Source organism: Protomyctophum parallelum (genome assembly GCF_964188405.1).
Source record: "Protomyctophum parallelum genome assembly, chromosome: 1".
NCBI lineage: Eukaryota > Metazoa > Chordata > Actinopteri > Myctophiformes > Myctophidae > Protomyctophum > Protomyctophum parallelum.
Genome location: NC_139697.1, coordinates 69,446,354 through 69,471,556, shown reverse-complemented (window position 1 = coordinate 69,471,556; position 25,203 = coordinate 69,446,354). Strand labels below are relative to the sequence as shown.

Here is a 25,203-nt window from a genome sequence, read left to right as displayed (position 1 = left end):
CAAAGAAACGTGGGTCTGTTGATTTCCGCATTCCGCTCTAGCGCACCGCCCACTTCCCCCAAAGCCTAAGGGGAAATGAAGTCAAATAGGGAGGCACGCTGGAAGCACGTCCATGACACTTCCAGCGCTGTACAGCATCTGTTGGAAAAGTGTGTATGCACCCTAAGGCTGCGGTAACCTAGTCTGGGCTTGCTGCTGCACTGGCTTGCTCAGCTCGCATTCTGAGCTGGCTGGCTTTCCAGAAAGGCTGGTTCTGTTGCTGCAAGGCAGGGCAGGGCAGACCGGGCCAGGCAGACAGAGAGCCAGGCCTCAAGAGAGGCCTGGCTGAGCTGACTGAGCAAGGCTGGTATGGCTGCAATGGCTGACTGCAAGGGCTGATATGCTCTGGCTTGGCAGCCTGACTTTCTACACTGGCTGACTGGCGGAGCTGACTGGCTGCGTTGGCTGACTGGGCAGGTTTGCTGGCTAGCTGGCTTGCTGTGCTCCCTGAGGGAAGCTTTGGGATGGATCTCTAGGGGCATCGGCTAGTGTTGAGCCTTCCTATGGCGTCTACCTTGATCTCTGTCCTAAGAAAGAAAGACAGAAAAAGAAAGACACACAAACCCAACTATGCAGCTTCCACCTGAGGAACCGAGACGCGAGAAAAGAACTGAGCGTCACTTGGGATGGTCACAAACTCTCCAACCATACCTACCCCATGTATCTTGGAGTTACACTGGACAGGACACTCTTCTTCAAAAAAACACCTGGAGAACACAAAAGCCACGGTCAACACCCACAATAACATCCTGTGAAAACTAGTGAACTCCCAAGTGGGGCGCAGACCCACAAACAATCCGTGCAACTGCCATGGCCCTGTCTTTCTCTACAGCAGAGTATGCCTGCTCAAGCTGGAGCCGATCACGTCACACCAAATTGGTCGACACAGCCCTAAATGACACCTGTCGCATCATCACGGGATGGGTCAAGACAACACCTGTCCCGTCCGTGCCTTTATGCGCTAGCCGGCACCTCCCCCCGCACATCAGACGACTGTGTAACGCTCAAGATGAATGGAAAACACAGGAGATAGACAGTGAAGTCTGGAATGAAATGATAGAGAACACCTCACACACACAGTTTCCTTTCGTGGCCGTTTACATTCGAGGGTCGCCGGTCCTCTCGAACGGAACAGTTTAACGTCATGCCCAGGACGAAAAGATATAGAGAACACCATAATGACAAATGACAAATAACAGCAGGAAGGCATGGGCCACAATCCACCGTCTTGGCAAAGACCACACCACCCATAATTCACAACGGTCACAGCAAATTCTGTTGCATCACAACTAGTGTAGGTATTGGATGGAGCCCGCACACCACAGGTATAAGAAAGACGTGATGCAGAGGAGGGAAATGGGTCGGTAGCTCTTCGGGGATAATGGGTCTTTGCCAGGTTTAGGGATTGCAACCACTTTGGCCTTTTTCCAGACAGAAGGGGTGGTTTTCTGTGCTGTGCATGTGTTCAGCATCCCCACAAGCCAGGGCCTTGAGTTAGGTCCCAGGTGCTGTATCATTTCTGCCAGTAGGTCATCAATCCCTGCTGCTTTTCCGGGTTTCAACTTTCCCATTGCAGTTTCAAGTTCTTCTAGGACTAGGTCGAAGGGTTTGGTTTGAGTGATGGCTGATTATGGTTGGTCTGATACCACTGTGCGATGGTATTCTATGTGGGTCGGTGGCGGTGTTGGTTACAACTGTTGGCCACCAGTTGTGACCAAGACCGCCACCAACCCACAGGAGAATACCATCGCACAGTGGTATCAGACCAACCACAATCAGCCAGCCTTCAAACCAAACCCTTCGACCTAGAAGAACGTGAAACTGCAATGGGAAAGTTGAAACCCGGAAAAGCAGCAGGGATTGATGACCTACTAGCAGAAATGATACAGCACCTGGGACCTAACGGAAAGACCTGGCTTGTGGGGATGCTGAACACATGCATAGCACAGAAAACCATCCCTTCTGTCTGGAAAAAGGCCAAAGTGGTTGCAATCCCTAAACCTGGCAAAGACCCATTATCCCCAAAGAGCTACCGACCCATTTCCCTCCTCTGCATCACCTACAAGCCTATCCCGTCACACCAAATTGGTCGACACAGCCCTAAATGACACCTGTGGCATCATCATAGGATGCATCAAGACAACACCTGACCCTGTCCCAACACCTGTTTACATTCGAGGGTCGCCGGTCCTCTCGAACGGAACAGTTTAACGTCATGCCCAGGACGAAAAGATATAGAGAACACCAACATGACAAATAACAGCAGGAAGGCATGGGCCACAATCCACCGTCTTGGCAAAGACCACACCACCCATAATTCACAACGGTCACAGCAAACTCTATTGCATCACAACTGGTGTAGTTATTGGATGGAGCCCGCACACCACCAAAAAAAAGAAAAACAACATACTATAGTATGCCCTCCGTGACCATGGACTTTAGCCTTTCGCTTTTCTGCAATTTAACCTTTTTTCAAATCCTCAACAATGATGAAGAATCGCGCACTATAGCGTGCCACTTAATGACCTTGACCAATATCAATGACCTTGAGCAGTATAAATTACCTTCAATAAGACTAGTAAATGACCTTGACCAGTATAAATGACCTTGACAAGTACAAATGACCTTGACCAGTATAAATGACCTTCACCAGTAGAAATGACCGTGACCAGTATATGACTGTGACCAGTATAAATTACCTTCATGAGACTAGTAATTGACCTTGACCAGTATAAATGACCTTTAGAAGACTAGTAAATGATCTTCACCAGTATAAATGACCTTTAGAAGACTAGTAAATGATCTTCACCAGTATAAATGACCTTGACCAGTATGCGGTCCGTGACCATGGACTATAGCCTTTTGCTTTTCCTTGATTTTCACCTTTAAAAAATCTTCAACAATGATGAAGAATCGCACACTATAGCGCGCCGCTCAATGACCTGAGACCATGGACCAATGAATGAAATACAACACATTGAGCAGGGCACTGCAGGGAGTTGAACCCCGTTCCGGTAAACCAGAAGTCCGACACCAGTGCCTTAGTTTTTGTGTTGTTGTTCATTTAAAGGTCCAGGTGTGCATACGCATGTGCCCCTGTGTGTGTAGGTGCATGTGTGCATGTGTGTGCACGCTTCAATGACCACTGTTGGACCCAATGGCGATCAAGGACCTCAGGGAGCCACCCATAATTCACAACGGTCACAGCGAACTCTGTTGCATCACAACTGGTGGCCAACAGTCGTAACCGACACCGCCACGACCCACAGGAGAATACCATCGCACAGTGGTATCAGACCAACCACAATCAGCCAGCCCTCAAACCAAACCCTTCGACCTAGAAGAACTCAAAACTGCAATGGGAAAGTTGAAACCCGGAAAAGCAGCAGGGATTGATGACATACTGGCAGAAATTATACAGCACCTGGAACCTAACGCAAAGACCTGGCTCGTGGGGATGCTGAACACATGCATGGCACAGAAAACCATCCCTTCTGTCTGGAGAAAAGCCAAAGTGGTTGCAATCCCCAAACCTGGCAAAGACCCATCATCCTCAAAGAGCTACCGACCCATTTCCCTCCTCTGCATCACCTACAAGAGAGGCTGCTACTCCAACGCCTCATACCACTCATAGACACCAAGCTGACTAAAGACCAAGCTGGTTTCCGTCCCGTCCTGTGCTGGACAGAGCTCAACCTCACCCAACACATTGAGGATGGGTTTGAGGGAAAACAAATAACTGGAGCAGCAACTGGAGGGCGAAGCAAGCACACAGGCAGCTTGTGCCTGCCTGCGTGCCTGCCTGCCTTCCTCATGTGGAAGCTGCATAGTTGAGTTTGTGTGTGTGTTTCTTTTTCTGTCTTTCTTTCTTAGGACGAAGATCAAGGTAGACGCCGTTGGAAGGCTCAACACAAGCCGATGCCCCTAGAGATCCATCCCAAAGCTTCCCTCAGGGAGTCCAGCAAGCCAGCTAGCCAGCAAGCCCGCCCAGTCAGCCAACGCAGCCAGCCAGCTCCGCCAGTCAGCCAGTGTAGAAAGTCAGGCTGCCAAGCCAGCGCACATCAGCCCTTGCAGTCAACCATTGTAGCCATACCAGCCTTGCTCAGTCAGCTCAGCCAGGCCTCTCTCGAGGCCTGGCTCTCTGTCTGCCTGGCCCGGTCTGCCCCGCCCTGCCTTGCAGCAACAGAACCAGCCTTGCTGGCAAGCCAGCCAGCTCAGAATACGAGCTCAGCAAGCCAGCGCAGCTGGCAAGCACGCAGTTAGTCTAAACCAGTTTCAGACTGGCAGGCCAAGGCAGACAGACAGGAAGACCGAGGCGCCTAGGCAGGCAGACAGGCCAGGAAGGCAACAAAGTGCAGGCAGGGGGACTGTCCGGCCTAAGGCTGCGCTGCAAGGGTTGGAGCCTGGCCAGCTCCTGCTGGTCTAGACTGAGTGGCTGTGGCTGCACAGTAAGGCTGCGGTAACCTAGTCTGGGCTTGCTGCTGCACTGGCTTGCTCAGCTCGCATTCTGAGCTGGCTGGCTTTCCAGAAAGGCTGGTTCTGTTGCTGCAAGGCAGGGCAGGGCAGACCGGGCCAGGCAGACAGAGAGCCAGGCCTCAAGAGAGGCCTGGCTGAGCTGACTGAGCAAGGCTGGTATGGCTGCAATGGCTGACTGCAAGGGCTGATATGCTCTGGCTTGGCAGCCTGACTTTCTACACTGGCTGACTGGCGGAGCTGACTGGCTGCGTTGGCTGACTGGGCAGGTTTGCTGGCTAGCTGGCTTGCTGTGCTCCCTGAGGGAAGCTTTGGGATGGATCTCTAGGGGCATCGGCTAGTGTTGAGCCTTCCTATGGCGTCTACCTTGATCTCTGTCCTAAGAAAGAAAGACAGAAAAAGAAAGACACACAAACCCAACTATGCAGCTTCCACCTGAGGAACCGAGACGCGAGAAAAGAACTGAGCGTCACTTGGGATGGTCACAAACTCTCCAACCATACCTACCCCATGTATCTTGGAGTTACACTGGACAGGACACTCTTCTTCAAAAAAACACCTGGAGAACACAAAAGCCACGGTCAACACCCACAATAACATCCTGTGAAAACTAGTGAACTCCCAAGTGGGGCGCAGACCCACAAACAATCCGTGCAACTGCCATGGCCCTGTCTTTCTCTACAGCAGAGTATGCCTGCTCAAGCTGGAGCCGATCACGTCACACCAAATTGGTCGACACAGCCCTAAATGACACCTGTCGCATCATCACGGGATGGGTCAAGACAACACCTGTCCCGTCCGTGCCTTTATGCGCTAGCCGGCACCTCCCCCCGCACATCAGACGACTGTGTAACGCTCAAGATGAATGGAAAACACAGGAGATAGACAGTGAAGTCTGGAATGAAATGATAGAGAACACCTCACACACACAGTTTCCTTTCGTGGCCGTTTACATTCGAGGGTCGCCGGTCCTCTCGAACGGAACAGTTTAACGTCATGCCCAGGACGAAAAGATATAGAGAACACCATAATGACAAATAACAGCAGGAAGGCATGGGCCACAATCCACCGTCTTGGCAAAGACCACACCACCCATAATTCACAACGGTCACAGCAAACTCTGTTGCATCACAACTGGTGTAGGTATTGGATGGAGCCCGCACACCACAGGTATAAGAAAGACGTGATGCAGAGGAGGGAAATGGGTCGGTAGCTCTTCGGGGATAATGGGTCTTTGCCAGGTTTAGGGATTGCAACTACTCCAGCCTTTTTCCAAACAGAAGGGATGGTTTTCTGTGCTATGCATGTGTTCAGCATCCCCACAAGCCAGGTCCTTGCGATAGGTCCCAGGTGCTGTATCATTTCTGCAAGTATGCCATCAATCCCTGCTGCTTTTCCGGGTTTCAACTTTCCCATTGCAGTTTCACGTTCTTCTAAGTCGAAGGGTTTGGTTTGAGGGCTGGCTGATTGTGGTTGGTCTGATACCACTGTGCGATGGTATTCTATGTGGGTCGGTGGCGGTGTTGGTTACAACTGTTGGCCACCAGTTGTGACCAAGACCGCCACCGACCCACAGGAGAATACCATCGCACAGTGGTATCAGACCAACCACAATCAGCCAGCCCTCAAACCAAACCCTTCGACCTAGAAGAACTTGAAACTGCAATGGGAAAGTTGAAACCCGGAAAAGCAGCAGGGATTGATGACCTACTGGCAGAAATGTTACAGCACCTGGGACCCAACGCAAAGACTTGGCTTGTGGGGATGCTGAACACATGCATAGCACAGAAAACCATCCCTTCTGTCTGGGAAAAGGCCAAAGTGGTTGCAATCCCTAAACCTGGCAAAGACCCATTATCCACAAAGAGCTACCGACCCATTTCCCTCTGCATCACCTACAAGGCTATATGAGAAGCTGCTACTCCAACGCCTTGTTGCCACTCATAGATACCAAGCTGACTAAAGACCAAGCTGGTTTCCGTCCCAGCCGCTCCTGTGCTGGACAGAGCTCAACCTCACCCAACACATTGAGGATGGGTTTGAGGGGAAACAAATAACTGGAGCAGCATTCAGAGATCTCTCTGCTGCCTACGACACTGTCCAACACCGCACAATGGTCAGGAAAAGCCTCCTCAACAACAGGCGCTTCTATGTCCAGTTAAATGACCAGAGGAGTAAATGGAAAGCCCAAAAGAACGGCATCCAACAAGGTAGCGTGCTCGCCCCCCTCCTTTTCAATATCTACACAAACGACCAGCCACTACCCAATGCCTAATGCCAGCGTTTCATCTACGCCGACAACCTCTGCATTACGACCCAACAAGCAGACTTCCAGAAGATTGAGTCTGTCCTTGAAAGTGCCCTCCAAGAAATGTCAAGCTACTACAATACAACCACCTGAAACCCAACCTATAGAGAACACCTCACACACACATAATTTCCTTTCGTGGCCGTTTACATTCGAGGGTCGCTGGTCCTCTCGAACGGAACAGTTTAACGTCATGCCCAGGACGAAAAGATATAGAGAACACCAACATGTCAAATAACAGCAGGAAGGCATGGGCCACAATCCACCGTCTTGGCAAAAACCACACCACCCATAATTCACAACGGTCACAGCAAACTCTGTTGCATCACAACTGGTGTAGGTATTGGATGGAGCCCGCACACCACAGGTATAAGAAAGACGTTCTTTGTTGAAATACTGACAGCGTTTCGATCCATTTGATCTTCATCAGGTCATGTGTACACAAAACATACACTTTTATACTAAGGGAGTGCCCCCATTAAACAATCAAAATACCACATTTTGGTGCCCCTCCCATCACTGCAGGTGTGACACGTCAACCCTGAGTGAGTAGGTGGGGACCCAGACATATTGATGTAAATATAGTCTGTTCAGAAATTGTAGTGCCTCTCATAGAGCTTGTAGGTGATGCAGAGGAGGGAAATGGGTCGGTAGCTCTTCGGGGATAATGGGTCTTTGCCAGGTTTAGGGATTGCAACTACTCCAGCCTTTTTCCAAACAGAAGGGATGGTTTTCTGTGCTATGCATGTGTTCAGCATCCCCACAAGCCAGGTCCTTGCGATAGGTCCCAGGTGCTGTATCATTTCTGCCAGTATGCCATCAATCCCTGCTGCTTTTCCGGGTTTCAACTTTCCCATTGCAGTTTCACGTTCTTCTAAGTCGAAGGGTTTGGTTTGAGGGCTGGCTGATTGTGGTTGGTCTGATACCACTGTGCGATGGTATTCTATGTGGGTCGGTGGCAGTGTTGGTTACAACTGTTGGCCACCAGTTGTGACCAAGACCGCCACCGACCCACAGGAGAATACCATTGCACAGTGGTATCAGACCAACCACAATCAGCCAGCCCTCAAACCAAACCCTTCGACCTAGAAGAACTTGAAACTGCAATGGGAAAGTTGAAACCCGGAAAAGCAGCAGGGATTGATGACCTACTGGCAGAAATGTTACAGCACCTGGGACCCAACGCAAAGACCTGGCTTGTGGGGATGCTGAACACATGCATAGCACAGAAAACCATCCCTTCTGTCTGGGAAAAGGCCAAAGTGGTTGCAATCCCTAAACCTGGCAAAGACCCATTATCCACAAAGAGCTACCGACCCATTTCCCTCTGCATCACCTACAAGGCTATATGAGAAGCTGCTACTCCAACGCCTTGTTGCCACTCATAGATACCAAGCTGACTAAAGACCAAGCTGGTTTCCGTCCCAGCCGCTCCTGTGCTGGACAGAGCTCAACCTCACCCAACACATTGAGGATGGGTTTGAGGGGAAACAAATAACTGGAGCAGCATTCAGAGATCTCTCTGCTGCCTACGACACTGTCCAACACCGCACAATGGTCAGGAAAAGCCTCCTCAACAACAGGCGCTTCTATGTCCAGTTAAATGACCAGAGGAGTAAATGGAAAGCCCAAAAGAACGGCCTCCAACAAGGTAGCGTGCTCGCCCCCCTCCTTTTCAATATCTACACAAACGACCAGCCACTACCCAATGCCTAATGCCAGCGTTTCATCTACGCCAACAACCTCTGCATTACGACCCAACAAGCAGACTTCCAGAAGATTGAGTCTGTCCTTGAAAGTGCCCTCCAAGAAATGTCAAGCTACTACAATACAACCACCTGAAACCCAACCTATAGAGAACACCTCACACACACATAATTTCCTTTCGTGGCCGTTTACATTCGAGGGTCGCTGGTCCTCTCGAACGGAACAGTTTAACGTCATGCCCAGGACGAAAAGATATAGAGAACACCAACATGTCAAATAACAGCAGGAAGGCATGGGCCACAATCCACCGTCTTGGCAAAAACCACACCACCCATAATTCACAACGGTCACAGCAAACTCTGTTGCATCACAACTGGTGTAGGTATTGGATGGAGCCCGCACACCACAGGTATAAGAAAGACGTTCTTTGTTGAAATACTGACAGCGTTTCGATCCATTTGATCTTCATCAGGTCATGTGTACACAAAACATACACTTTTATACTAAGGGAGTGCCCCCATTAAACAATCAAAATACCACATTTTGGTGCCCCTCCCATCACTGCAGGTGTGACACGTCAACCCTGAGTGAGTAGGTGGGGACCCAGACATATTGATGTAAATATAGTCTGTTCAGAAATTGTAGTGCCTCTCATAGAGCTTGTAGGTGATGCAGAGGAGGGAAATGGGTCGGTAGCTCTTCGGGGATAATGGGTCTTTGCCAGGTTTAGGGATTGCAACTACTCCAGCCTTTTTCCAAACAGAAGGGATGGTTTTCTGTGCTATGCATGTGTTCAGCATCCCCACAAGCCAGGTCCTTGCGATAGGTCCCAGGTGCTGTATCATTTCTGCCAGTATGCCATCAATCCCTGCTGCTTTTCCGGGTTTCAACTTTCCCATTGCAGTTTCACGTTCTTCTAAGTCGAAGGGTTTGGTTTGAGGGCTGGCTGATTGTGGTTGGTCTGATACCACTGTGCGATGGTATTCTATGTGGGTCGGTGGCAGTGTTGGTTACAACTGTTGGCCACCAGTTGTGACCAAGACCGCCACCGACCCACAGGAGAATACCATCGCACAGTGGTATCAGACCAACCACAATCAGCCAGCCCTCAAACCAAACCCTTCGACCTAGAAGAACTTGAAACTGCAATGGGAAAGTTGAAACCCGGAAAAGCAGCAGGGATTGATGACCTACTGGCAGAAATGTTACAGCACCTGGGACCCAACGCAAAGACCTGGCTTGTGGGGATGCTGAACACATGCATAGCACAGAAAACTATCCCTTCTGTCTGGGAAAAGGCCAAAGTGGTTGCAATCCCTAAACCTGGCAAAGACCCATTATCCACAAAGAGCTACCGACCCATTTCCCTCTGCATCACCTACAAGGCTATATGAGAAGCTGCTACTCCAACGCCTTGTTGCCACTCATAGATACCAAGCTGACTAAAGACCAAGCTGGTTTCCGTCCCAGCCGCTCCTGTGCTGGACAGAGCTCAACCTCACCCAACACATTGAGGATGGGTTTGAGGGGAAACAAATAACTGGAGCAGCATTCAGAGATCTCTCTGCTGCCTACGACACTGTCCAACACCGCACAATGGTCAGGAAAAGCCTCCTCAACAACAGGCGCTTCTATGTCCAGTTAAATGACCAGAGGAGTAAATGGAAAGCCCAAAAGAACGGCCTCCAACAAGGTAGCGTGCTCGCCCCCCTCCTTTTCAATATCTACACAAACGACCAGCCACTACCCAATGCCTAATGCCAGCGTTTCATCTACGCCGACAACCTCTGCATTACGACCCAACAAGCAGACTTCCAGAAGATTGAGTCTGTCCTTGAAAGTGCCCTCCAAGAAATGTCAAGCTACTACAATACAACCACCTGAAACCCAACCTATAGAGAACACCTCACACACACATAATTTCCTTTCGTGGCCGTTTACATTCGAGGGTCGCTGGTCCTCTCGAACGGAACAGTTTAACGTCATGCCCAGGACGAAAAGATATAGAGAACACCAACATGTCAAATAACAGCAGGAAGGCATGGGCCACAATCCACCGTCTTGGCAAAAACCACACCACCCATAATTCACAACGGTCACAGCAAACTCTGTTGCATCACAACTGGTGTAGGTATTGGATGGAGCCCGCACACCACAGGTATAAGAAAGACGTTCTTTTTTGAAATACTGACAGCGTTTCGATCCATTTGATCTTCATCAGGTCATGTGTACACAAAACATACACTTTTATACTAAGGGAGTGCCCCCATTAAACAATCAAAATACCACATTTTGGTGCCCCTCCCATCACTGCAGGTGTGACACGTCAACCCTGAGTGAGTAGGTGGGGACCCAGACATATTGATGTAAATATAGTCTGTTCAGAAATTGTAGTGCCTCTCATAGAGCTTGTAGGTGATGCAGAGGAGGGAAATGGGTCGGTAGCTCTTCGGGGATAATGGGTCTTTGCCAGGTTTAGGGATTGCAACTACTCCAGCCTTTTTCCAAACAGAAGGGATGGTTTTCTGTGCTATGCATGTGTTCAGCATCCCCACAAGCCAGGTCCTTGCGATAGGTCCCAGGTGCTGTATCATTTCTGCCAGTATGCCATCAATCCCTGCTGCTTTTCCGGGTTTCAACTTTCCCATTGCAGTTTCACTTTCTTCTAAGTCGAAGGGTTTGGTTTGAGGGCTGGCTGATTGTGGTTGGTCTGATACCACTGTGCGATGGTATTCTATGTGGGTCGGTGGCGGTGTTGGTTACAACTGTTGGCCACCAGTTGTGACCAAGACCGCCACCGACCCACAGGAGAATACCATCGCACAGTGGTATCAGACCAACCACAATCAGCCAGCCCTCAAACCAAACCCTTCGACCTAGAAGAACTTGAAACTGCAATGGGAAAGTTGAAACCCGGAAAAGCAGCAGGGATTGATGACCTACTGGCAGAAATGTTACAGCACCTGGGACCCAACGCAAAGACCTGGCTTGTGGGGATGCTGAACACATGCATAGCACAGAAAACCATCCCTTCTGTCTGGGAAAAGGCCAACGTGGTTGCAATCCCTAAACCTGGCATAGACCCATTATCCACAAAGAGCTACCGACCCATTTCCCTCTGCATCACCTACAAGGCTATATGAGAAGCTGCTACTCCAACGCCTTGTTGCCACTCATAGATACCAAGCTGACTAAAGACCAAGCTGGTTTCCGTCCCAGCCGCTCCTGTGCTGGACAGAGCTCAACCTCACCCAACACATTGAGGATGGGTTTGAGGGGAAACAAATAACTGGAGCAGCATTCAGAGATCTCTCTGCTGCCTACGACACTGTCCAACACCGCACAATGGTCAGGAAAAGCCTCCTCAACAACAGGCGCTTCTATGTTCAGTTAAATGACCAGAGGAGTAAATGGAAAGCCGAAAAGAACGGCCTCCCACAAGGTAGCGCGCTCGCCCCCCTCCTTTTCAATATCTAAACAAACGACCAGCCACTTGAAACCCAACCCTTCAAAAACCCAACTATGCAGCTTCCACCTGAGGAACCGAGACGCAAAAAAAGAACTGAGCATCACAAACTCTCAAACCATACCCACCCCATGTAACTTGGAGTTACACTGGACAGTTTAACGTCATGCCCAGGACGAAAAGTTATAGAGAACACCAACATGACAAACCCTACACTTAAACCCTCTATATTTAATAAAAAACAATTCTGGACAGGAATCCTGCATTGCAGGGGTGCCCAAAAGGTACATCGTGATCTACCAGTAATCACAAAGGCTGTGCAGGTAGACCATATGGCATGCCCCTGTATATAATCTATCACTTGAATTAAGGTGACTTGACACCAGCTCAAATGTTGCACACAAACATCAGTAGCAAAAGTACAAAGTTATTGTGACAGTAATAATTGCTATAGTGTGTGTTCAGTAACAGGAATATTCCTGTCTCTCCAGCTCTTTAATAAATAGAAAAGGGTTTAATCAGGAGTTGTAGTAGCCACAGGATAATCTAAGCGGTGGATATTGCTCTTTTCTTCATGTCTTTATGTATGTAAATTGTCTTGTTGTTTGTGTTATGTCAAATGCGTGTATATGTGTTCTGCATATACTTGGCTGCTGTGTTGCAAGTTACTGAACACACACTATAGCAATGATTACTGTCACACTATAGAGCTATTTAACACTGTTACTGAACACACACTATAGCAATGATTACTGTCACAATATAGAGCTATTTAACACTGTTACTGAACACACACACTATAGCAATGATTACTGTCACAATATAGAGCTATTTAACACTGTTACTGAACACACACACTATAGCAATGATTACTGTCACAATATAGAGCTATTTAACACTGTTACTGAACACACACTATAGCAATGATTACTGTCACACTATAGAGCTATTTAACACTGTTACTGAACACACACTATAGCAATGATTACTGTCACAATACAGAGCAATTTAATTTAGGTAACCAAATTGACCCCAATAGTAGATCTTTACACTCTCAATAGTTCAATTGTTGTTAAGCATCTGCTTAATTTCCAAAAAAACTACACAATTAGAGAATGTAGAAGATTGCTACTTTTGATCCTTTGATTATATAATGCTGATTGTAGCATAGTGGTTAGTGACTGAGCTTTGTTAACATGAGTGCCCTCCATCCATTTCCTATTCATTATTTTCGGTTTCTGATCTGCTGGTCTTAAATGACGTTAAACTCACCAACATTGCAGCTGTAGTCCAAGCTTGAATTATCCTCTTTCAATCTGCCGAGCTTGTTTTTCATAAAAATCCACCGTAGACAACTTATGAGTTACTTTCTGTCCAAAATATTCCAAGAGTTCACAATCCGAGCCGCCATATTGTATTTTTGCAACGTGCCGTAAAACAAGATGTGAGGGGGAGCGCTTGTTTAATAGAATCTTACCTGCGCAGGTAAGACACCCAAAGAAGAGGCAGACGCAGTGTGACGCCCCATCACGCACAGCCTTCTATTAAACAAGCACTCCCCCTCACATCTTGTTTTACGGCACGTTGCAAAAATACAATATGGCGGCTCGGATTGTGAACTCTTGGAATATTTTGGACAGAAAGTAACTCATAAGTTGTCTACGGTGGATTTTTATGAAAAACAAGCTCGGCAGATTGAAAGAGGATAATTCAAGCTTGGACTACAGCTGCAATGTTGGTGAGTTTAACGTAATTTAAGACCAGCAGATCAGAAACCGAAAATAATGAATAGGAAATGGATGGAGGGGATTGCAACTCTAGATTCAACCCATTGTAAAAAAATCTAGAGTTGCAAATTGCGGCTACTCAGACCCATTTGAGCCACTGACCACCATTGTGAGAGTCTATTAATGTGAAATGGTGGTCCGTGGCTCAAACATGTTATCACTTTTGAAGTTACTTGTTGTGTTTAGATATGTAAATACTACTCTTTAAAGCCGTGTTTCGGTAGTCGAGTGGGTACTGTCGACGGTTAGTAAACATTGAGGCCGGGCATAGTTGTTTATAAACCTTCGACACTAACCATTCGACTACTGAAACACTGTTTTACAGTTTCGTACAAACATCATATATAAACATCATAACAAGTAACTTCAAGTGATAGACGTTTGAACACACAAACAACAACAGCGTTAAGTATTAAATAACATTTAATCACTTACTTGCTCCGAAGACGGACCCGCGATGGTGACGTGGCACGTTCCAAACAAACACTGACCAAACCTACCTCCACGCGTCTCTTCCGTATTTGAGGGCGGCGGCACTTCCTTCCGGTGTGAGGCCACGCCCGCGAGATTTAACCGCGAATCTATTGTAGTCATATTGTAGACTACAATATGACTAACGTAAGAGGACTACAATTTGTAGTCCTCTTACGTTACATCCGGGTCCCTTGGTCCCATCCGCTTCTAATGCAAAATAGCTACATATGAACGCGTGAATCTTTTTTTTTTTTTTTTACAATAACGTTATTTGTCAGAAAGGAAGCCATTGAGGGTTAAAATGGGTCTTAATGCTTCCAACTCATATAACTGTCACCAACAACACTTTTAATGATATTACATGAAGCAGACAGCCCTGTGATGAAACCTTTAGCATTACACTGTGGTTAATAGGTTTTTATTCACAATGGAATGTTATTGTACTCTTAATATATCATGGTGTAGCACAGCACAGTAGATTCATATTTCAATCGATCTGGGATGTTAAAATTGTGCAAAACTCTGTTCAATGAATGGCCTCTTCTGCTACATTAAACATTACTAAACATTAAACGTTACTTATACCTGTTATTGAGACTCCTATAGAGCATGTTGACATGGATAGCTTGGTTAGTAGTATCTCTGTTAGTTAATGCAGTTTGATTGATTAAATTAATAGCCTATTTTATTAGACAAAAATGTAGAACAGTAGTGTCATAGAGTGGAAAATGCCATTTGGTTTAATGTCACAGAATGCAGTGCCACGTAGAGCAGCATGATAAATGGTTAACTTTATAGTGTGTTCAAAAATGGCAGATCTGCAAGTTCAGTGTCTTGAATGAGATGTGCTGTGAGTTTGCATATCTGCTATTGTCCAGCATAGGACCGTTGCACAGTGAAGTATAAACAAGGCTTTAGGATTTATAAGTCGTTTTTAGAATATAATAGAATATTCACTCCAGTGAATAGCATTTATCCATTTAGATAACTTTTTGATGTTATTTAATTACTTATTTTTACACATAAACATAATGTGTGTCTTTACAATAACTGTAATGTAATAATAATACTAATAATGTAATGTAATAATTATTAATTAAATAACCTTATTTTATTCTGAAGGCAACCGGATGTCTTAAATTAGCTAGCTCTCAGACAGGAAGTTCTAAATTAGCTCAAAAGACGGAGCCCCAGGATCCTACGTGACTCGTATGAAGAGTCGCACAGTGATGACCTCATCTCTGGAAAACATAAGCCGTACATTACATCATGCACTCTTGTCGTCATCACAACAAATTTAGGGAAATAACGTTATCAGTTTGTTGAAAACTAAAAAGGGTCAGGACAGCCCGTTTAAGTAGGATATACTCATTTACATGTATCCAGCTAGTCGGCTAGTCAGCTAGTGTATATTATCCAAGCACTATCACCGGCTTTAACAGGTGCCTGACGACCCCTGCGGGCCGTCTTTTGAACTGCAATCTCTGTGGTAATTTGGGAAAGTGCAATGGTAATGATTGAAGAAACAAGGATGGTAGGCAGGCAGGTAGGCATGGACATTTTTAGCAGATCAGTCCAACAAGTTGAGTCGAGCCATTCTGTGAGCCCTTTCAAAGCTTTGGTCTGCTGGTGTGATGTGCATCAGGAACGTGGCCTCGGTCCCAGGCTTACTCATGGGTCCAGAGTAGACCGAGTCCAGTCTTCACTTTGTTAATGCACAGGTATTCAAATTTAAATCTCACCATGAGTCTCGTTCCACCACAAAAACAAATCGGGTTTAAAAAGTCCCAAACATTTTATTTCATTAGCATCATTTCACCTTAATATGTTCATACTAAAATCATCAGCATTTCTTCACTTTTATATAATGTAGTCTTTTCAATATACAAGTATCAATAAGTATGATTAAAAGATCACAATGGCTTTGTTATGTCTGTGTTAAAGAATTTCCCATATCCTATTATATTAAAATATCTCATATAGTCTGTATTTAAACAGAGGCTTAATAATAATAAAAAGTGAGTTCCCATACAAGGCAATTACAGAATTTAATCAGATTGGGATTCTCATAAATTAAACAAACAAACGGAGAAAGAAAGAAAAGTAAGAAAAAAAATATATAAGACGCAACATCATCCAATGTGTTTTGAATGTCCAGAGATACGGAGCGACGGGGAATGAGACAGGACGTGGTTTTCAGAGACGGGATGAAAGGACAGATGAGTTCAGACTGGGTGAGGCGACATTTCATTCAACACTCAATGCACTTCCACTCAACACATTCAAGGCAGTGGATAACGGCAAGTAACCCGACTCCGCCAGATTGTGGCAGTATTGAGTTCACAAGTTCCCTCCTCCTGCCTGCATCTGGTCTCTCAAGCAGAAACGATGACCCCGAAGCAGCGGGATAAACATCCGATATCTCCATAATAATTTCAAGTTGTAGTCCTGTTAGAGGTTGCGTTTACATTTGCGCTGTGGCAGCGCTACAATACGTCACCAGTCTCGTGTTGATCCCGCCTCTAGCGGCCGCATATCGCTCCGGTCAGCATTTGATCGGAGTGCATCGTCTCTGCCCGAGAGAGACCAGATGGGAGCAGGAGGAGGAACTCACAGCAAGATCAGTGGGCCTTAAAAACTTCCTACGATTTTTTGCCTTTTACAACAAAGTCAACACATTTTGTTCGACACACAATTATAACGCGGAAAAAGTCAAAAGCACAAGTTCCGTCCTTCACCACTAGAGTATTTGTTATAGCTCAGGTATGCCATGTATAAATGCTTGAGGTGACGCCAAATAACAGTCTGAGCATGGGCACAAATAAACAAACAAAAACACTTCTCTCATCCACCAAGCCTTAACCACTTTGAAAGCCCCATTTCAAAAATACAGAAAATAACCAACTACAAGCTGCCATTTTCGCTATTTTTGAACATCGTTAAAACATGCCCAAAATAGGGATGCCAGGGTGAAAAGTGGTTAAGCATACATACACATATTACTGTTTATTTTATTATTAGTAAAGACAAATGTGCTTTTTGGAACAAAAAGACTTCACACACCCATTGCCTGTCCCGTATCTGATCGATACTTCGGTTAGACAGCATTGTTCTATGAGAATAAACACTGATTCATTAAATCAATCACTGTCATAGATACATGAGCAACATCATCATCGCCACCTTGGACTCTCCTCCTCCACCCAATACCCTCAACAAGTTGCTCCAGCTGGGGAGGAAAAGTACCAAATCGTCATCGGAATGGAGATTCCCTCATGTCACTGTCCTCACAACGTCCACTGTGTAGCTTCATTAGTTCGAATGGCAGTTCAGTTTGCATCGATTCAGCTCTGTTCAGGACAGGGTTCGTTTTCAGGGGGAATTGTCAGGGATGGTTTGAGAGAGACGGACAGCGAAAAATGGTGTCGACAACTGGAGATGATGCAAGATGATGATGCAAACACATGCGTGCAGGTGTTGACACACGTGCACACACAAACACACGTGGGCGGGGGGATCAGCGTCGTCTTCACTCCGTGGTCACACTGAATAGGTTACTTTGAAACTTGCGCCTGAAGGTGAAGGAGAAACTCGTAGTAGGACAGGGCCGACTCAGTCCGGTCCTCGATCATGTTCTGCATAAAGCTGGCCTTAATCTGGCTGTCATCTCTGGAGATGAAACATGAGGAGAAACATGTATCAGTACATGGTACACAAGCTATTTGAACCAACTGAGGGTGAAACATAGCCATGGATTTGACACCATTGTGAAAATAAATATGAAGGGAGCTATAATTTACATCGTATACATACAGTCTAATTGTTTCGATTACTTTTTCCCAAGCTTTTCAAGGTGTGGGGAATAGATGGTTCATAAATCAAACAGTCCTCTTTGGGAAGTACATTTTCAGTCATTTTCATGAGGACATTTTCATGAGGACTCCTCATGGAAGTGAAGTTCAAAATGACATAATTGCAGACAAATCATTGTTATGCCAAAGTTTGTATTCTACCTAGCCAAACATCTTCAGAGTACGGACATCTTAAGAGATTGGTCAGAAATGCAAAGACGTGTTCCATATTGATTTATTTATGCAATCTGCCGGTGACAAACCATTGTCAGTTTTGAAGAACTGAGGTTAGCAGGTACAAACCTCTATAATACCTCTCTGAGGGACTACAAACACAACCTGACAGCAATTCATGGAGAGAGACAACAATTGTTCACTGGATCCGTAAAATCGCATGGGCAAAGTATGTACACTTTGTACAGTATGTGCAGTACACGCATGATTCCATTCTTCCTCTATTGGAGTAGATGCTTACTTGATGATGTGTAGGGTTGGGTAGAAAGGCCTCTGATCTCTCAGCCAGCCAATGAAAGCCCTGGTTCTCTGGGACTCGGCAGTGTCCAGCTCTGGGAGAAGGTACTATTGATTGGAGAAGAAAATCAAATGGACAATCAGTGTTTAGCACATTTCAAAAAGGTAAAATAGCCTACAAGCGCAATGTGATCGGCTATTATCACTGTGCGACACATTTTTATGATTAAGTACATTTTAAGTGATTAAGAGTGTTCAAGTCCCCTACCAGGTTCTGAGGCACAGCAGTGTAGTCTGGAACCCCCAGGACTTGCGTCAGGAAGTTGGCATTGCAGTTCCTTCCAAGCCACAGATACATCACCTGATAGGAGAAGAAAAGAGGCCAAGTTCTAGTCAAGAGTCCAATGCCAATTCAAATAGTTATAGAAACCGTTGCTATTCTGGGCAGGCTTTCGCCACCTCAAAGTGCTATTTTTCATGGCTTTGTTGTTGAACACATACACAGCACAAGACATTGTGAAGCTCCTACTACTGAAATTATCAATTATTTATATGGAGAAATCCCCGACATTTAAAATGCATCTCAATGGTGGCCAAGGAAAGCGTGCCAAGTCTCAGTAACCACATCAATGTCCCTCTTCTGGGCAAAAATGGGCACACATTCTGCGAAAATAGCCAATCTATAAGCTTGTGTGATCTTGTAGATAGGCTATTTTCGGCAAAGAGATTTGGTGTAGAGGGGGAAAGAAGGGGACCAAGTATAGACCCCTGTGGGACCACAGTTAATAACGTACACACAGTGGTTAAGCAAGGCCTCTTGCCATTTCCCTTCTGCAGCTTCACCGTTATATGGTTTCAGTGTTTATGGCACATGTGGTCTCAATGTTCAATTATGAGCCTCTTTTAGATGGCAATGAATAATAATTAAAAGTTTAGTTTGATGACAGTCATTCTCACCGATCCACAGTCCATAACAAAAGCCCCCTCCCTACTGAGCTTCTCCACAGACAGCTGCTGCACTCTGGGCTGAGGGATAGTCTTCTCATTGATGTTCAGGGCCCCCTGTGGACAGGAGAGAGAATTGATTAAAAATCCATCTAAACCCTCAGAGCAAAAATCTCCATTCAATAAATGTACATCTAGGGTTGGTACCCTCACAAAAACATACAGTAATCCTGGTCTCTAAACTACCTCCCCCTGGCCAGCCGGGGTGCCTGATGGAGGGGAAAGGAACTGGTCAGAATAACGTGTTCCTTCCACGTGCTACTTCCGGCCGGGGGAAACCCCCCTGTCAGGTGTAAAGGAGCAACTTGGACACTCAGGCATGAAGGAAGCATGAGTTCAAGTATGTTGCTCTCCCCTTGTCTCCCATATATGGGGACTAGGTTGGTGGAGGGTGTGTAGAGCCCAGGGTCACATTAGATGATTGACACAGGGGTGAAAAATGAGTTACAAAATCGTGGGATAAAATATATATATAAAAAAAAAGATAATTGACACCGGGTGAAAAAATGGGGTGCAAAATCATGGGGTAAAAGTGTATAAATAAATACATTTACATCTAAATTATTTTTCTCCCTCAAAAACATCCATGGAAAGGAGCCTTCTTTGCTCTATCTTTGCCCTCATTTAGTATTCATAGGATACTATGAATTATGCATACATTTGATCCTCCAGAATTTGGCTAATCCACAGAGAATGCACACCAATTGCACGGTGATGAAAAACAACAAGCCAGATAACTTACTTCACACTTCGGTCTCAAGTCAACGCCACGGGGAGTTGAGCGCAAGCAAAGAAGTTGCAAACTAAATTAATTATTTAATTTAATGATAGTTCTGTCATCACACACTATTTGCACATAGTCTGGTAGTTATGGAGAAGTCCATCCTTGGAGTGAAAATAGCACAGGGCTGCTATTTTTCAGCATTTATTTTAGAGCATTCTGAGATACCTGACGTTAAGCAGCTGGAGGATGGCAAACAGAGCTCACTCTTTTTGCTGACAGCTGACAATAGGTACAGGTACACGACTACACGGTACAGTTTATATTATTATAAGAGGAAAATTAAACATGGGTCTAAAATCATAAAACCTATATCCGTTAAGAATATTATTCAAAACAAAACCAGGAGCCTTGATTTTGAAATAAACTTAAAAACAGAAGAAGGACCACACACACACACGGGGGGGGTTAAACCTCTTCTCTCACCTCATCCGTCATGTCATCGATGCGGTACAGGTCGGGGTGGATCATGGGCATGACGTAGGCCAACGGCTGGTACTTGAGCTGGCACATGGCAAACACCCTGTCATCCAGTCTGGTGCTGGTGCCTGTCCTGAACGCTACCTACAGGTCACACACACACACACACACACACACACACACACAGTCAGGACTGCAGAATCACGCCCCATTTTTGCTGCAGTCTGAAAACTCACCCCTGAAGACTGACCCCTAGAACGCCTCCTTGTAATCCCTTCTCGTTACCTTTTTAGCAAGATATGCAAGTTGTACTAATTTGGGTATGGATTTTATTTAGAGCAATGCTAGGTTTAACATGCTAGAACAGTGTGGAATAAAACACATTTGCATCTTTGCGTGGGGAAATTTCAGCACACTGAAGAGAAAACAAAATGAACGTATCCAGGAGGGAGCCATGACAAAAACAGATTATTGAGCTGGAACTGAACCCGTGACATTGTGGCTGAATGATCTGGACATGTTGCACTGGGAAGCTAGGCGTTTAACACAACAGAAACTATGGAACATGCACTTGCACACCTGATCTATTGACCACTTAAGACCCATCTATAAATGCACTCTGTACCCCTGTATGTACGTCTGTAATGCACGTAACTCGAGAACCGTTCGCCCCACCGACTTCAAATATGACACACACGTTCCACACCCCCGCGGGGAGTGCAGTGCCCCGGCTGCCGAGTCGGGTCGGACCCACGGTTGTCCAGAGCCGCCACAAAAGGCCTCTGCCCGGGGCTCTGTGTTAATGTGGTTAATGTCCGTGTTGTGTGCCTATACCTGTTTGAGCATGGCCAGAAGGTAGAGCGGGAAGAGCCTGAGGCAGGCTGGGGCGAGGAGGCCCGGCTGCTGGATGGTCAGCACAGACGTGCGGTAGGAGGTCAGCGAGTCGATGGCCGCGTTGGTCATCGCATCTCTGGCGTCGCTGAGGCTGGCCGACACCGAGCGGTCCACGGCTGAGAGGAGGAGGAGGAGGAGAATAAATACACACTAGGGGTGCCACAGTAAATCGAACTAATCGATCAATAAATGTCATGATCATTTAATACAATTAAAATAGAAAATATATAAGTTTCTAATCGTTTTTTCCCCCCAAAGTTGTTGAAAAATAATTAAAATTGTGAGCTTGTAGATAGGCTGTTATCTTTTGAAAAACACAGTTGTTCAATTAAGTATAGAATAATAAAGAACTTAATCGATTCGTTGATCGTATCTGTATAAAATGAGAATTAAAAAGTAATCAATAGAATAACCACTAAGAATATAATGGATAGTTGTAGGCTGTAGCCCTAATACACACAGGAACACAGAACTCATAACTGTGATGAAAAAGAGCTCATTTAGAGTGTAATACAGAGCTTATCTAATGGAAGTTAGTTTAGGTTCCACTTGTGTCCTGAACTAAATTTATAACATTCTTCAACATTACAAGCAGTCACCTGACCTGACTCAGAACAGTATTTTCCTGCAGCTGCATGAAAGTAGCAGCACAAGGGATAGATGTGCCATCATGAACAAATGCAGTTGCCAAGCAAAATGGAAAGCATTGCAAGGGAAATCAGTTAAATGGTCTTATGAATAAAAGTCAATCAAACATTCTGTAAACGGTGGTGGACAGCAATCACAGCTCAATGATTTAGATAAGTTATACATTTTGTGTCTAATCTCCCCGATAAGATACTGTACAGAAAATAATGTGCAGTGCTCTACTGGGTTTGTATTATTTTGATAGGTTGGGGAAACCTGGGAAAACTGTTCATCAAGTTGAAATTCTATGCGAGACATTTTCAGAGATGGTTCCCTAGTGGCAACCCATCACGGCCAGCTGTCAGTGTTCATACAAAGTGGATGAGAAGCCTGCCATGACAATGCCATCCTGACAGAAAGACCTCACCATACATACATGTTGTACTGTAAGCCCTGAGGGTTCTGTGTCAGCGGCCCCCCATTTCTCCGGTCCGGTCCCCAACTATTCAAAAGGCGTCGTTTGTAAACGTGGACACTTGGATTGTCTGTGGTTATCCACATTTAAACCTGAATTCATATTTATACCGTCCACGGAGTATGGTAATGTTAAAAGGTTCCCTGGCTAATAAGACAAGACATTATACTTGCCCTCTAAAACTAAAATAAATAAAAACCTTAATTATTTTCTTTTTTTCTTTCATGAATAAAGAATCTTTCACTCAATAGGAACTGCTCCTGTCACAAGTCGATGATGTCATATGTCCATGGTCTAGCCCTATGGAATGTACTGTATGGAATGCATATTGCATATGCTAATAAAGACTTAATACTTCCTAAGGATAATATGAGCATCAAAGCAATATTTTAAATACTTTTTATTAGCACATGCATTCCATATAGTCCATAGGGCTGGACCACACATGGACATATGACATCATCAACTTGCAACGGGACCAGTTCGTATTGAGTAAAAGATTCTCTATTTATGAAAGAAATACAATATTTAAGGTTTTTTCATTTTTAAATTGAAGTTATAGAGGGCAAGTATAATGCTTTAAGGCATATTTGTCTTATTAGCCAGGGATCCTTTTCACATTTCCATACACATCACAACCCTTTAACACAGTAGCACTGTTTTGTTTGTAGCACATATATCAGTTTTCAAATGCCTTGTGGTTTCCTAGTTCTCTCTTTATCAGCCATGGTTTCAAAACATAACAATTTATTTATTTAAAAAGCCAAGCCATTCGAAACTAAAGTGAAATTTAATTGAGGATTATATTTAGATTACAAAACCACCTTTGAAGTTAATCTAATATATTTTGTGGCCGTCAGAAAAGTAGAGTTTTGATAGAAAGATAATCCACCGAGTGGCGCGCTACGAGCTTGTAGGTCTGCTATTTTTTTAAACTGTCAAACTGATCTCAGGTCAGAATGCATTAAAGAACCACCATTCTTCTGTGTGTTAGAATCTGATCTCAGGTCAGAATGCATTAAAGAACCACCATTCTTCTGTGCGTTAGAATCTGATCTCAGGTCAGAATGGGTTAATATAGCCTGCTGCCATGGACGGGTGGTTCAGCTGTCACAGTTTTGCAACAAGATGAGGTAGAAAAAGCAAAAGGAGTCCCAAATCAGAACCAAACGCTTCAACAACTAATGAAATTGTTCATCCAGTCTGAGAACTACTGGTCAGTCATTCGACAACAGAATGAGCATGTAACACTGTTTGAATTATTACACAAATCTAACATTTTAATAATTTATATTGTTAGAGTCATTTTAATCGTTTTGTAAACAAATTAAATTCAAGGAAAGCTTTAGTACAAATACTAGCTTGAGTACTAATAATAAGACACTAGTGACTATTCATATGGTTATGAATGGTTTTGGTGGGTTTAATGTTAGGTCAAGACAGAAGAGACCTGATAGACAGTGCTTGGGGTCAACTTCACACATTTGGTTTGTCTGGACTCAACCGTCCAAGGCCGCTGACATCATCAGAGTTATATATCGTTACTTTATCAAGCATCGTCTCTTAGAAGAAGCTTTATTTGCAGTGCATCATAACGTGTGGTACACTCCATACCCATGCTGGAAAGCAGTCCAGTGATGGCTTGCACGTCAGCTCCAGCGAAGATGTCCGACAGGGAGTTGACCACCGGGAGACACATGGTGTGAACACGGATCCTTCTCTCTCCTTGAGGATGTGGAAACAGCAAAGGTAGGATGCATTTAATTGATGAAGAAAATGTATACAGGCTTTTACTGACTTGCAAAAGAGCTCTATGCTGAATAGAACAGAATCAACAGACAGGCTAACATTGAATCTAGTGATGCACTCTGATTTAATTTCATTTCTATGATCCCAATGTACAGTACAAGACAATACACAAGTTCTCATGCGGCTAGTTGGTAGTACATAGCCCCTTTCAGAACCTTGAATACCTATCTTGTATGTCGGTACCAGCGAGAAGCCATTAACTTTCAAGGCACCCTGGATACAGACATCCCAAATACAAAAAAAAAATAAGGTATTCAGGGTTCCGAAAGGGGCTAGTCTAAAATGGATAAGACGTATCGTGTGTGGACATTACATCATTTTCTTTACAAGTGTGTGTGTGTGTGTGTGTGTGTGTGTGTGTGTGTGTGTGTGTGTACCTTTGCTGGAGGTGTAGAGCAGCGCTGCTTGGAAGGAGACCACCTGCATGTCCACCAGGTTCTCCTCGATGGACATCTGAACAGCGAAGCCTGCGTCTGGATTCACGTTGGGCAGAGACAGCAGGTCCGTGGAGCGCACAAAGAAGTTCCCATGGAACGTGTGGATGGACAGGCCTGCACAGGGAAAGAGGAGGTCAGAGACGGACAGACGGACTCAGTTAGCCCATTTTGGGCGGGAA

General features: G+C 45.3%; 1 protein-coding gene across 1 annotated transcript in view; it reads right to left on the bottom strand.

Moving 5' to 3' along the window:
* Positions 1–16,030: 16,030 nt before the first annotated feature.
* sec24a (SEC24 homolog A, COPII coat complex component) overlaps positions 16,031–25,203 on the bottom strand; it is a 36,818-nt gene continuing 27,645 nt past the window's right edge. The window contains exons 16-23 of the mRNA XM_083792673.1: positions 24,965–25,138; positions 24,393–24,503; positions 21,617–21,792; positions 20,789–20,926; positions 19,534–19,638; positions 18,845–18,937; positions 18,581–18,684; positions 16,031–17,923 (exon numbers count right to left, since the gene is read on the bottom strand). Coding sequence (XP_083648799.1) covers positions 17,809–17,923; positions 18,581–18,684; positions 18,845–18,937; positions 19,534–19,638; positions 20,789–20,926; positions 21,617–21,792; positions 24,393–24,503; positions 24,965–25,138 — 1,016 coding nt within the window. The 3' untranslated portion in view covers positions 16,031–17,808. The remainder of the gene's footprint in view (positions 17,924–18,580; positions 18,685–18,844; positions 18,938–19,533; positions 19,639–20,788; positions 20,927–21,616; positions 21,793–24,392; positions 24,504–24,964; positions 25,139–25,203) is intronic.